This window comes from Accipiter gentilis, chromosome 19 (genome assembly GCF_929443795.1).
Source record: "Accipiter gentilis chromosome 19, bAccGen1.1, whole genome shotgun sequence".
Classification (NCBI taxonomy): domain Eukaryota; kingdom Metazoa; phylum Chordata; class Aves; order Accipitriformes; family Accipitridae; genus Astur; species Astur gentilis.
Genome location: NC_064898.1, coordinates 12,820,669 through 12,836,030, shown reverse-complemented (window position 1 = coordinate 12,836,030; position 15,362 = coordinate 12,820,669). Strand labels below are relative to the sequence as shown.

The 15,362-nt window shown below is 35.6% G+C and overlaps 1 protein-coding gene across 1 annotated transcript in view; it reads left to right on the top strand.

Moving 5' to 3' along the window:
• Positions 1 to 15,362, top strand: part of DYNC2H1 (dynein cytoplasmic 2 heavy chain 1) — a 185,788-nt gene that overhangs the window by 41,730 nt on the left and 128,696 nt on the right. The window contains exons 43-54 of the mRNA XM_049823214.1: positions 536 to 782; positions 1,523 to 1,674; positions 2,207 to 2,351; positions 3,626 to 3,728; positions 5,197 to 5,364; positions 5,499 to 5,623; positions 6,801 to 7,049; positions 8,532 to 8,640; positions 9,564 to 9,677; positions 10,510 to 10,652; positions 12,742 to 12,823; positions 14,128 to 14,282. Coding sequence (XP_049679171.1) covers positions 536 to 782; positions 1,523 to 1,674; positions 2,207 to 2,351; positions 3,626 to 3,728; positions 5,197 to 5,364; positions 5,499 to 5,623; positions 6,801 to 7,049; positions 8,532 to 8,640; positions 9,564 to 9,677; positions 10,510 to 10,652; positions 12,742 to 12,823; positions 14,128 to 14,282 — 1,792 coding nt within the window. The remainder of the gene's footprint in view (positions 1 to 535; positions 783 to 1,522; positions 1,675 to 2,206; positions 2,352 to 3,625; positions 3,729 to 5,196; positions 5,365 to 5,498; positions 5,624 to 6,800; positions 7,050 to 8,531; positions 8,641 to 9,563; positions 9,678 to 10,509; positions 10,653 to 12,741; positions 12,824 to 14,127; positions 14,283 to 15,362) is intronic.

The following is a 15,362-nucleotide window of genomic DNA, read 5'->3' as shown; positions in this document are numbered from 1 at the left end:
ATGACTTCTGCTAGAATATCACTTGTTTAGGTTACTAATGAATCAAACCTTCAGGGAAGTTTCAGGCTGCTACTATGGATCTAAGACATCTGAATGAGGCTTTTAGATATGAAACAGGACCTTTGGAAAACCTGTGCTGTCATGGAGCAACAGCTGAAGGGCACATGAGGTATCTGGTCTCATTTCAAGAGGCACTAGATGCCTGTGTGCAGGCAACTGAATTTAGCTCATCCTGTTGCCTATCTTAGGTTCCTTATTTAGTTGGGTTGGATCACTATATACAAGGTATTTAGGCTAGGTATTTGTTTTGTAGCTGTATGCTACACTTTTATTGAATTTCTTGAATCAAAAATATTACAATTTTAAAGGCAAGAATGTTTAATTCAGCAAACTTCATGCATCACCTACTACATTTATACAGTATGTAGTATATGCATATTAATTCAAAAACTATACAATATCTTTGGATACACAGTATTTTAATGCATTTATGTATTACTTAAGTTTATATGTATGTACACATTTGCTTTTTTAGGATGCTGCTTCATTATGCATTTTCTCAACTCCGATCAACTCAGGTTGCTACCATTCACTGCAGTGCACAAACTACTTCTCAACAGCTTCTACAAAAATTAAATCAAACTTGCATTGTAATCAGTACAAACACTGGGCGAGTATACAGACCAAAGGACTGTGAAAGGCTTGTTTTGTACTTAAAGGATATCAATCTACCCAAACCTGATAAATGGGGAACAAGCACTCTCGTGGCTTTTCTACAGCAGGTGAACACTTATGTCTGTTATTTATAAAAAGACTTTAAGTATACTGGAAATACTTTAGTGTATGTAGTAAATACCTATCATTGATTATTTTTAAAGTTAACATCCTGCTTCTGTGTTGACATTAGTTTTGTTTGTACTTAGAATGTGTAGGTGTCAGCCAGAACTAAGATACCATTTTTATTTGGCTTCTATACATAAGTAAATACAGACAGTGCTCGCCTCAGTGAGTTGTGATGCAGTAGGCATATGAATGACAAGAAAATCATCAGGAGTAGTCAGCATGGTTTCACCAAGGGCAAGTCATGCCCGACCAACTTGATAAACTTCTATGATGAAATGACAGGGGAGAGCAGTGGGGTATAGCCTACCTGGACTTCACTAAGGCCGTTGATGCTGTCTCCCAAAAGATCCTCACAGAAAAGCTGTTGATGCATGGGCTGGATAAGCAGATAGTGAGGTGTGTTGAAAACTGGCTGAACAGCCAGGCCCAGAGGGAGGTGATCAGTGTCACAAAGTCTAGTTGGAAGCCAGTACCTGTTTAACATCTTCATTAATAATCTTGACAATGGGGCAGAGTGTACCTTCAGCAAGTTTGCAGATGTCACCAATCTGGGAGGGGTAGTACACCTCTGGCAATTAAGAAAACAGTAATAATGGTATACTTCTCACTAATTTTTTTAAATTTTTTTTCAATACTCTGTTGGCTCTCTTTTAATGAAATATTTATTTGATTATTAAAGGTTCTTACATATCAAGGATTTTATGATGAAAATCTGGAATGGGTTGGTTTAGAAAACATTCAGATTGTCACTTCTATGTCTGCTGGAGGAACATTAGGAAGACATAAACTTACTTCCAGGTTTACTTCTATTGTTCGTGTCTGTGCAATTGAGTAAGTATGTGGAAATTAGTTTGACACTCAGAACTCAAGATTCTGTTTGTAGGGCCTCTGCTCAATCTAGTCCATATGAAGATGTGGCTATTCTAGTCTTTCATCTTTTCTAACAGTTTGGGATCTTCAGATTCGGTGCTGTTCGGAGCCTCTTGGCACTAGAAACCAGCTAAGGAGCAATCTATATCTACCTGTTGATAGTGAAATGTTAGAAATATGTTTCCTGTTGGATGATTTTGCTTTCAGTAAACTGCTTTCTGCAGTTTTGTATGAAGGTGCTCTTTGGTTACAAAATTAGAGAAATTGAAAAGAAATTTGTTTGGGTGGTTTTAAGTTTGAACACATTTACAGATCTATTAAGAAAATTTCTGAGGGTGGCCTAATGCAGTAAAATGATAATTTTACTGAGTTGCTGGATGGAGCTGCTATTCATTGAAATTTCTTAGTAATTGTATGTATAACTTTGAATCTTTTTAATTAAAAAAAAAAACTATGATAGTCCATAATGATTACTTTTTTTTTTCCTTTATAGCTATCCAGAAAGAGACCAACTGCAAACTATTTATAGTGCCTACTTGGAACCTGTACTACAGAAAAACCTAAAGAATCACCCTGTTTGGGGTTCCTTACCAAAAATACATCAGCTAGCAGGATCTATGGTTCAAGTATATGAACAGGTATGGAAACTCAATTTCTTTTTTCAAGGAGGTGGAGAATTCAGATTTATTTATTTATTTTTAATAATTAGCTTTTGATATTAACGAGAATAAAAAGGTTTATTAGTATTAAAATCCAAGTTTATATCTTTTTCATAATGTTGACATCAATTTTAGAGCTACTTATTTGCAGAGAATCCTAGGTATTAGAGGCAAACTGAGTAAGCAGTAAGTGGTCTTGCTTTCCCACAGATTTCTTGTCTGATTTTGGCAAGCATCTTAACCTATCTATGCTTTCAGTTCCTGACTTGTAAAATGTGGATAGTAGCGTTTTCCTACTTAATGGATGAGGAGACAGTGTACTTCAAGAGATTATTATGTGCTCAGATGTTATGGATGCTATTATGAATAGAGAAGAGATAGATGAGGGTGGAGTCCTTTACGCACATCAAGGACTACCTATTAAAATTTTACGCTGTTAAAAATAGGTGTTTAGATACACAAGTTCATTTTATCCTTCCACTTAAAATTTTACAGACTTCTATCTAGCAAAACACTCAAGCACTTGCTTTTCTTAATCATGTACATAGCCTTACTGGGGGGATGTAAGTGCTTACTGTATTTTCCAAGAATGTATGCATATCCCCACCTACACAGAACCATGATATAAAACTGATCTTTATGACTGGAATGTGGGTATAGTGACTGGCTAGCATGCACCAGTTAGCAGGAGTTTCATATGATATTATCAATATATTCTAAGAAATCTAAGTTTAAATCTCATCATACTAGAACCAAATAACTGATGAAGGCCATTATTATTTGAATTAAAGATATAATTGCAAATTCAAATATCGTCTCTGGGGAAGAGATAGTATTTTTATAAGAACTCTTTTGTAGTGACCAAGTGTTACCAATTTAGGTAGTTTTTTACTATGCTTACATATTTCCTTTGCATTTTATATTTGGTATTGCTTTAAGAAAATTGTGTGTTTTGTCTAATAATATTACACTAACAGTTGTAGGTGAAATGTGCAGTTGTTTGCATCAAAAACAGTACAGAAGAAATGTTCTCATTATGAGAAAATCTTTTGTGGTCAGAAAACAAGATTTAAACAATTCATCTCTGTGCTTTTCAAAAAAAACTAAAGAGCACATTAATAAAAGATCTAAATATATAGAACAAATAGAAAACTAATTTATTTGGTATTTTAGAAAAAGTTAAAACTACATTTCCAGGTGCTTTACATTTTAAACCATCACTTTTTCCCCTCCGTCTTAACTTCCATTTTTAGGTACGAGCGAAATTCACAATTGATGACTACAGTCATTACCTTTTTACACCACGTATTCTTACTCAGTGGGTTCTTGGTTTATTCAGATATGATTTAGCAGGTGGTAAGTCACTTACTTGGTTTTCATTGATAAAGCAGTTCTAAAATGGCCTAAATTATTATTGATGCTAGTCTTACTGTTAACTCCACATGCAACTCATTCACCTCTGGTACTCTTTCTAAAAAACTGTGAACTGTCTGTAACTCAGTAAAGGGAAAAAATGCCTAACAGTTCATTCCATAACATATAGTAAACAAGTTTAAAAAACTCCAGTGATATTTTAAAATATGTGTGGGAGCTATTTATAGATTACGGGGTGTTAGTAGGTTGGGACTGCATTCTTTACTATGGGAACTTGAAGTGTACCCCCTACTCCCCACCATTTTTTTTTGTTGTTTTTTGGGGGGTTTGGGGTTGGGTTTTTTTGGAGCATGTCTTGTCTTCTGGTTTCCCAGAGACTTGCCTCTTATGCTTGTCTTTTTATACTTAGCTGTATAAACCTTCTGAGGTGACTGTGGAACTACAACTGATACACATCATCTATGACCTACTTAACAAAAGAAGAATATAACCACCCTTAAACACATAGAAAACATTTAGAAAACTTATCTGTATAAAAGTTTACATATATCTATATAAGAGCCTAAATATTCTCATAGTTTGGGAATGCTCGATAATTATCATCTTATCTGAAAGTTCTTCTTTCCTTAACTTTGGAAATGGTAAAATTTGTAAAGATATTAAATTTTTTGTGCTTTTCCAAATAGACAGCATAGGCTTCTTTCTAATCTTTTTTTTTTTTTTCTCTAAAATTGCTATTTTTACTAGATCATGAGCAATTACTCCATATTTGTGTTTTAGCTCTTACATTAATTAAAGGGTTACATAGAGGGCTGCTTAAAGAGTATGGAAGTGGTAAAAATATTGTGCTTGCTTTCCATTTATTTTCTGGGATCATCAGATGGCATAAATGTAGCTTGAATGTGGTCAGAAGAGCTACACTGACAATCAATGAATGGGTAATCTCAGCCCATTTAAGGACTCCATTCTTGTATCTGAAGGTGACATGTGCATATGCTTTTTCAGTGATGAACAATATGGCATGCCACTTACTCATCTCACCTTCCTTCTTTTGTGAAGAATATTGTATTCTCTAGTAGCATTTTATAATACAGACTGTTTTGGGTATTTATTATTATTTTAGTATTTGTTATGAGTCTTTCTCTTCCCTGTTAAGTGTCCTGGATTTTCTTGTTTTCATTGCCTGGAATTTTGTCTTTTAATTATTCTTTGTGTGCAACACCTTGTTCATTTTCATTAGAATGCTGGCACTAAACTTGTTTTAATTAAAAAAAAAAAAAAGCACTTCATAATGTTTACGTTTTTCTCTTATTTCTTCCTTACTGATGTTCTCCTGCTGGTATGTAGTTTCACTTACTCATTTTCAATCTCATATTTTGAAATGGCAAATTTGACAAATGTAAAATTTATTATAAATATATAAAATTATATCTCTCCTTAAATTTTGTAGGATCATTGATGCAAACTGCAGACTATGTATTGGAAATCATTGCTTACGAAGCATGTCGTTTGTTCCGTGACAAAATTGTTGGCATGAAAGGACTTCATGTATTTGATAATGTTTTGATGAAAGTGTTTCAAGGTGATTGGGGCTCAGATGTTCTGGACAATATGGCAGGTAAACCATTTGAGGCATACTACACAGACTTGAAATATTTGTTTAGGAACTGCCTAATCAAATCAGTCTGATCAAATCAGATAGCATATGAGCTGAGCACCTAAACTTTCAAATGTTTCCTTTTGTTTTCATAGATATCTTCTATGTAACTTGGGGAGCTTGTCAAGAGGCATTCATCACACCAGGACAGGCACTACCACCACATGGGAGGCCACTTGGCAGGCTAAACTCAACAGACCTGAAAGATATTATTCAAAAAGTGAGACAAGATTAAAGAATATACACAGAAAGGATTCACAGCAATTATTCTAGACTTTTTTTGCAGAAAGTAACGTGCGAGCACCAGGTTTAGGGTGGGGTCTGCTGCTTGTTCAAGGAATCATCTTTTGCATTTGGTTAAGCGAGGGAAGGTCTGTGATGCTTTGTGGCAGTCAGTAGAAAGCATCATGTAGCAAGGTTATTTTAATGAAAAGGCATGAGTCACATTTATGTATGCGACTATCATTATATCATATGTTTAACTGATTTACAGCAGTTTGATGAACTGCATTTTGAGAAACATTGATGTGCATATATATTTGTGTATTGTTTGAGTACCAAAGTGTTTTATTACATGTTTACTTTCTGAATTTGTAATTTGCTAACGTAATTTTTGTTTGAAGAAATACAAATAGATTGTTTGGAGATTTGTCGTGCTTTTAAATGGTAAAGTGCACAAAATGAGCTTGATGAAGAAATGCAAGCATGTTAACTCTGCTAGGCTGACTGATTTTCAGGATGAGATAACTAAGATCATCTCCCCTTATTAGTAGTGTTTGATAGACTGCTCTTGTAAATGGGAAAGTACTCCCTCTCCTTAATTGCTAACTTGTGACCAGTAGACTGTATGGGAAATGATGAAGTTCAACAGCCTCAGTAATCAGAGAGTTTGTTTTTTTGTTCTGCCTGCACAATTACATTGGGCTTCAAAGGTGAGGTTTTATTAAGTATAACAAGGCCAAAATTTAATCTTAGGACCTGTTATTATGTGTGTTTCACTAGGAAATTCCATAATCTGCAATCATGCAGCAATTAGCTGCCTAAACCACTCTTTTAAGTTATGTATTAATTAATCTGTAGTCAGAGACACAGCTCAGACTTTGTTCTGGTCTATTATTTAATTTTAATTAATTCAGTGGTAGATTTCTATTTCAGTATATCAAAAACTTCTAGGGTATACTGGTGCTGGGGGTAATGTGATCTGTTCATTACTGATAAAGGATATGCAAGGTATCTAAATTCTGTCACATAAATAATTTATTTGTAATGAATACCAGCATAGTCTTTTAAGCTTTCAAGCCCTTCTTTTCTAAACTTTTAAATGTCTGATACTTTCATATCTTCCTGCTTTTATTTATTATTAGTGAACACATTTTCTTTTTTTTCTTTTTTAATAGGGTATTATTCATTATGGGCGAGACAAAAAAGAAATAGAGATTTTACTGTTCCAAGAAGTCCTCAGTTATATGTCTAAGGTGGACAGAGTTCTCAGTTTTCCTGGAGGATCGCTTCTTTTGGCAGGACGGAGTGGTGTAGGTCGACGAACAGTTACCTCTTTAGTTAGTCATATGCACGGAGCTGTTCTGATTACTCCCCAAATTTCCAGAGGCTATGAGCTGAAGCAGTTCAGAAATGATCTTAAGTATGTAAGTCACTTCTTCCGTTTTGTTGTGTTGTAGGTGTGTAGTAAAAAAAAAAAAAGAAAAAGAATATGGGAATTTTGAAGGACACAAATGCGCTGTGTGAAGAGATATTTTAAGAAAATCAAAATGCCAGCAGTCTAAATGATACAAGTAGATTTTTGGAAGTTCTCAGTGTCTAGATGTGTGTACTGTTTTTTTTATAGTAATTACCTGAAACTACTTTTTTGAGTACCAGAGCTGTTCTTATGAGTGTTGTGGACTTCATAAATTCTAAGTTTATGTGAATATTGGAAAGGTTTTTTTTTTAGTGTATATATTTTCATATTTGTATATATTTTTATTTTCTGTCTCTACTATGGTTTGCCAGTTAATAGGATACTAGCTGAATCATAGAATCATAGAATGGTTTTGGTTAGAAGGGACCCTAAAGATCATCTAGTTCCAAGCCCCCTGCCATGGGCAGGGACACCTCATACTAGACCAAGCCCCATCCAACCTGGCCTTGAACACTTCCGGGGAGGGCGCATCCACAACTTCTCTGGGCAACCTGTTCCAGTGCCTCACCACCCTCACAGTGAAGAACTTCTTCCTTATGTCTCATCTAAATCAACCCTCTTTCAGTTTCAAGCCATTACCCCTTGCCCTGTCACTACATGCCCTTTTAAAAAGTCCCTCGCCATCTGTCTTGTAGGCCCCCTTTAGGTACTGGAAGGCTGCTATAAGGTCTCCGCGGAGCCTTCTCTTCTCCAGGCTGAACAACCCCAACTCTCTCAGCCTATCCTCATTGGAGAGGTGCTCCAGCCCTCTGATCATGTTCATGGCCCTCCTTTGGACTCTGTCAAGCAGATCAATGTCTTTCTTATGTTGGGGACCCCAGAGCTGGATGCAGTACTCCAGGCGGGGTCTCATGAGAGTGGAATAGAGGGGGAGAATCACCTCCCTCGACCTGCTGGCCATGCTTCTTTTGATGCAGCCCAGAATGCGACTGGCTTTCTGCTCTGTGAGCGCACGTTGCCAGGTCATATTCAGTTTTTCATCTGCTAATAACCCCAAGTCCTCTGCAGGCAGAATCAAGTAAAAATTTAGTGATTGATGACAGTGTACATATTATTTAAAAACAAATGAAACCTTGAATCAGGAGTTTTTCAGTACCTTCAGCAATGCTAAAGAAAATTCTAGACCTAAGCCCACACAAAGGAGTGACACAACTGTATAATTGAGTCACATCTGGAAAGTAAATATACTCTATGAAAGAGTCTGTTCTCATTACTTTTTCATTACCAAGCTGTACATCTAGGTAGAATGTTCTTTATATTTGATCTCTCATATAACTGAATCACCTAGTAATCTTTTGTAAATATATAATAGTGTAGATGCTGTGGGGAAAATACCTATGTAATATATAATCAAGGAAAGATTTTAATTCTCTTACGAATAATACATATATTCCATATACTGAGATGTAAATGTCTTCCCTCCTTCTAGGTGATGGAGCTTGCAGGCATTGAAGCACAGCAGGTGGTATTGCTGCTCGAAGACTATCAGTTTGTTCATTCCACGTTCCTTGAGATGATCAACAGTTTACTGTCTTCAGGTGAGACAAGTCCAAGAAGATTACGGTACTACTTTACCACACGGAATTAGCTCAATGAGGCAGATTTAGATGAAGTTTTCTCACTTTATGTCCATACCAGAAGTGTGTGTTAGCCTTCTACACTGTTTTAGCTAGAGTGCTTGTACATGAGAAACTGACTTGAAGTTCACTTAGCTGTCCTTTAGCCTACCCTACAGTATGGGTGCTTTCAATTCCTCAAAGTTGCAAGTAACTTATTTCAAAGGACTTCTTTATAATAGTGTAACAACAAAATGATAATGTATTCTACTCTACGGCTTCCTTTTTAAAATAAAATCTAAAATTGACAGGTGTCCCAATGTTTTACTAGATTGCATAGACTGAATTACTCTTCTGAAAGTAATGACATGACAAATAATAATAACAAATAACAAAACTGACTTTGTTATCTAGCTTTGTTCCTTGATCCAGAGAGATCATTAGACTCAGAAAGACTGAGTCTAACTTGCTAAATGTTTTTTGGAGCTGCAGTAGTTTAAGAGCTGATTGATAAGAGCACTAGATTTTCCTGTCTCCCAGGTGCAAATCCAAGTCTCCTTATACTATCAGATTCTCATCATCCAGTGTTAAACCTCTATGTCTGAGGACCTAGATAACTACTCTCTTTCGTGTTTCTGTTTTCTGGTGTATGACAAAGTCTGGCTTGATTTGTTTTGTATGCAGTATTGGATCACTGTCTTTGGGTAGATTGAATCACTATAATTTGGTTTGTTGTTTTCATATAAAAAGAATGATGAAGTACATGGGATGATACTCATGAAGGTATGGAGGTGAATACTGCCATATTCAAATTCTCTGTACAGAGGATTCAAGTGAATCCTTCAAAGGAATTTGAAGAATTATAGTATATTTGACCTGACATTTTAAATTCATTTTTGAAATAGGAGAAGTTCCTGGGCTATATAAAATAGAAGAATTAGAACCATTGCTATCTACTCTGAAGGATCAAGCTTCACAAGATGGATTTACAGGACCAATTTTCAACTATTTCACATGCCGTATGTGAACAGAATTATAAGTTATAATTCATTACGAAGTTACAACAGTGATGTAATATTGGAAAATAATTTTTAATGTGGTCCTTGTTTTGTGTGCATTTTTAACTTTGTTGGTTATTAAAAACCAGGCGGGAGTAATGATTACAGTGTAATATTTAAGAGCACAGAATCTTCAGCTTAAAATTCATTCTTCTGTCTGAAATTTTGTATCCATGACTGTTCTACAAAGCTGTTATGAAATCTGCTCGTGAAAGTATTTAGAAGGAAGAAAGCTTTTGTCCCCATGGTTTTCTGGTTTGTTTAGCTTATATATCTGGTAACAGAGTTTTCTTCTATTTGTCAATTGTACCTACAAATCACTTTGGAATCTGAGTAATCATAAGCAGGTTTACAGATAGGTTTCTTAATTATTTGTGCTTCTTCCTTGGACCAACAAGATTAAATAGTTTCCAAATAAAGAGAAGAATGTGACTGAAAGAATACAGATTTTGGCAGTCATACTCAAGGGCCCTGTAACTACTTCTAATTGGTTCTATTGGTCTATATTGATTGGAATGAGAACTAGTGGTATCTATTTAAATTTTGTCAGATCTTCTAAATTAAAAAAAATACACTGTAATATACATAATGAGAATCCATGATATTAGATTAATTTGTTTAAGTTCTGTTTATAAACATTCCTGCCCTAGTCTGATGTGGTGTATTACTACCTTTTTTCAGACATTACATTATAATAAGTAAGGACAGTAAATGATGTTGTATTTGCAATAAATCTACCATCATGTAGTCAGATTGTTATCTACTAAATATTTAATATGTTACATTTTCTTAGGGATCCAACAAAATCTGCATGTTGTCTTGATCATGGATTCTACCAATTCAAATTTCACAATAAACTGTGAAAGTAATCCAGCACTATACAAGAAATGTCAGGTTTTGTGGATGGAAACCTGGTCAGAAAACAGTATGAAAAAGGTAAACTGCATTAATTAAAAACTGTGACTTCTTTAAATTAGTATCTCCAAAAATAACTGAGCTTTGATGAATAAGTTCAAAATATTTAAAGTTGTGAAGGAATAATTGTCACTGTGTTTATTTAATCTATTTATGCAGTTCTACAAAGACAGAAAATTCTGCAGAACAGTTAAGTAATATTAGCATTGTTATTCTACCAGTAGCATCATGTTTTGTTCTCTCTGTGGACTGACATGAACAAAATGCTGCCTACTGTGACTGATAAAACACAGTATTTAAGAACAAAATACAAATAGGCTATAAGCAAAATGTTAAAGCCAGCTATGCTGATGATATCTGCTGTTACTAGTATGCTTGACAGCTAGTTTAAAAATAGGTTTGTTATGTGTATATGAGCTGCTGTAGATCTAAGATTGCACTGCAGACCTTATGTTATTCTTGAATCTTTGTTAAGTGTTTTGCTGATGGAGTGGAGTCAGTGTGTTCTTTTTAGGATCAAAATCTGCTTATTTCGGGATGTTCACAGTGTAAGTTTGAGAAAGATGTATGTTACTTTTATATGTTAAGAAATTGCCAAATCCAGTACCCTGATAGGGGCAAGGCTGCCACAGCTTCACAGCCCCAACTTGAACCAGTGGTGAAGCTGAGCATGTATTCCCAGTAGGCACACACACAAACACACATATACAGCACATATATATATATTTATGTGACTGGCCACACAGAACAACACAAACAGAAACCCTGAGCACAAACAGAAACAGCACTCTTGGCATCATCCTGTTCCCCTCTCTGAGTAATCACAATGAAGGTCTGTTAGTGGGAAATATGTACATGTGCAGAATGTGGATCCCCCTACTAGCTGGGCACCGACACACAGATCCTCCAGTAATTGCCTCTGGATCTACTGGTCTTCCCAGTTGCTGACATCTGGATGTACAAATTTCTGAGGCTGCAGCCCCACTCCAGCTGCTGGTACAGACTGCCTCACTGTGCATACACACACACACACACACAGTGGATCCTTCCAGTAACTGGGCTTAGACATCCAGTTTGTCTGGTAGCTGGCCTTGGATCTAGGATCTCCCCATTGTGTTCTGCACAGGTGGATAAATGTACATGTACACACACAGAGACACATGCAGCTGGGTCTCATTTGACTCCCAGACTCTACAGTCTCTCAGGCAGTTGGCCTGGACCTTCTAGTCCCTCTGGCAGCCAGCTCCTGTGGGTGCCTCACCAGCCCATATTAAGTCGTGTGCAATCTGAAATGCTGTTCCACTGTATCCCATTATGTGTCCCAAGACTCCTGTGCAGTAACCCCCTCAGTCTAGTCTGTTAAGGTGATCTGGCCTCTCCCATTGACTCATCATGATGGGTTTCATACATGGACAATGGGGGTTGGTCGCTGTCCTGGGAGAGCCATGGGAGCAGATGGCGCAGAGTGTCCTTTCTGCCTGGGTTACTGGGGTCCGGGTCCTCCACCTGCCATTGTGTTCAGTTTCAATGGCAAGTTATATTGAAAGTTTTTGGAAAAAAGTTTGACCAGCTCTGTCCACAGTTAAAAATTTTTTTTCAGAGTATTTTCACTTTCACTTCAGTAGGGATTTTTTTTTTTAAGTGGAGGCTTATCATTTAGTCGTATGCCAGAACCTTTGAATATACTTTGTTTATTTTTACTATTGTACGTTGTATAGTTGATAACATATGAAGGTAAGTCTACTCTTAGACCATGAAAAAAACTTAAAAGACTTAGACTTAGGCATTGTTTAATTCCGGTGTTGTATCCACAGCAGTTGTACTTAGGACTGTCTCATTTCCTGTTGAGTTGTATATCTTTTTACATCTTTGACATTTGTGTTGTTATAAGAGTTATTTGTGTTATTGTTTTGAAGTTATCAGTGATGGGGAAAGGCAGAATTGTTTTTTTTAATGCCATAAATATTCTGTAAATATCTTATTCGGAATAAAGCTATCATAGTTAGTATTTTTAAATGGGAAACTAGATTGAAGATTTAGGTTTTTTTATTTTAACTCAGATTTTCATTGTTTGTAATTTTCATACAAAAAGTCACATTCATTTTTTTAGATACCTGAAATGCTTCTGTATGATTCAGATGAACAAGAAGAGACTGGAAAAGCACATAAGGAACTTAAGAAAAAACATTCAGGTAATATTTAGGTGGACCCATGGGTTACTGTTACTTATTAAACACTTATTCAGTCCTGTGTTGGGCATAGATAATAGCATAGATACTCTGAGTGTGTTTTTTGCTAGCATATTCATAGACTTTAGTATTGGTCATATGGCAGGCATTGTGCACAAGGGAACATTAGTCTGGAGCATACATCCTGGCTGATCAAACCCAGTCTCTTCTGTCACAAGCAATCACTATGTATATTCAGTATTATAAACTGATTAAGCAGCATCTTGTTTTGTTTGTTCTGTGTCTTCCTTCTATGTGGATGTTATTTCACAACCTCAACGTTTCACATTTTGAGAGTTTTTCAGTCTATATGTTTTCATTATTCTTGTCCTAGACTTGCTCATTTTACTTTAATAATTCTTTATCTGCAGTAACTGATTTCTTGTAAGTAATGCCCCCTTTTCAGAATAATTTGGTTTTACAATAAAACTTATAATTTAACCTTTTTAAAAATAGGGTGTCAAACATAATCTAGGAGGCCAGTGCCAGCACTCATTTGCATAATACTACTTTTGGCCGCTTTTTATAAAGTGTTAGTCTAAGTAGCACTTAGAAGTCATGGAGCCAACAGAGTATAAAATGGTAAGTGGTTCACTTGGGATTTCTTGTTTTGTGTAGCTTTTTAATAGGCATTTCAGCCGATCAGAATAATGGCCATACTTAGGATTTAGTGTTCATGCTACCATCCATCTTTATCCTAGATCATGGTACTTAATCTGTGCCTCAGTACTTATTAAAGGCATTAATTTATATGTAGATATGTTTTAGCAATTTTTTCTTTTGTAGGCTAATACAATTTATTTTACAGTATCTTTGGGCTTCTTTTGAGAAACTGTTCAACAAACTGAAGGACCTGGAATGTTCAGAAAAACCTTTTAGTCTACCTGTCATCAGAGACAAGGGAGAAGACAAAAACACATGGGCTTCCTTTCTAAAAAAGTCCAAGTATTATCAAATTTAATTTCTGTGGAAATAAAAGTTTCTTTATGATTAGCCCTCAGTAATCTGCCATTAATTTTGCCTTCTTTTCCAAACATCAGTGAAACATTTTGCAGCTTTGAAACAATTTCAGTGTATTCCTTTCTGAGGAATATGTATTTCAAAAGTAATTACATGTTGCTTCCCTCAGAGTACTTTGAAAAAAGTATATTTTTTGAATGCCCTTAATTTATATCTCAAATAACATATTCTATTGCTCTTCTTTAGTTATTTTAATGTGAGATAAGAATAAGTATATTATTATCTGTGTAACAAACTATGTTGTATAGGTGATTCTGATTTTCTGAAGTCGTTTCTGGCAATCCACGAATCATGTAGAATGTATGGAGCAACGCCTAGCCGGTATATGACATTCCTTCATATATACAGTACCATCAATAACAGTAAAAGAAGAGAGCTAATAAAAAGGCAGAACCACTTGCAGGTATTTAAAACATTTTTAACATGTCTTTTCAAAATACTCTCACATTTGCCTTGTGTATTAATGGGCTGTACCTGCTATGGTGGTTGTGTGAGGTGTCCTCTGTTGGCATATGTTCATGCTGTGGTTTCAGCAGAGGAGTAGTATGAATCTTAATATGCGTCTCTGTTCAGATGCCTCAAAGAAGAGGTGGTTTCTTGTTTTCATTTAGTCAAGAAAGTATTAGACTTGGTATGTTTTCTCGGAAGAGTAAAAAGTACTTGAAAGCCCTTTTTTTCACCTATATGTATTGGAATTGTGTTGCAAACAACCCATCATCTTTCCATCAATTTAAGTCCTGCCTCTGCTTGTATAAATTTTCCCCATGCATCTCCATATGCTATCCCTCTCTTTATATCTCTATAGCAACTTCCTGCTTTGTGTGTTTCTTGTGTCCTAGTTCAACAAGCTGTTATCTTTAACCTCAGGGTGCTCTTGTGTAGCTTTGGCCAAGATTTCCTTTGTTGTGAGTTTCTCTCATTTTGTGTTTTGGAATTGATTTCAAACTCCTTTTCTGCAAATCAAACATTAACACAGTTCTAGACGAAATGCAGTTTATCTCACAGATGTTGATTTACTCCTGTTCTGTATGTATAACATGCTTACTTTTGAAACCCATTTGTTATCTTTCCAGTCATCCTTCCTTCCCTCCCACCAGTATATTTCTGGAAAGATCTGTATGATTCTTTAGGACATGTAACTTTTTGTCTTTACCCTTCTCCTTTTCCTTTCACCTCCTTTTCCCAGTGATCCTTGCTGCTACTCTGAAACCACACTAGTAAAGTTGTATTTCTTCTTAAAGCTTCTGTCAAAACTAAACGACTTCCTTGCCTTATATTCTACACTGTTTTTATTCTGTCTGCCAATATTTTTCCATCACTGTAGTAAGCAATTTAAGAAGATTTACATTTGTAATGGTATAAATTGCTTTTTTATTTATTTAGAAAGTAGCTGTGGTTTGTTTGTGACAAACACTCATTTACTTGTTAAATGCTCTGGTTAAATAAAAGTAATCATTTGCATGAAAATTAGAGATGTGTATCC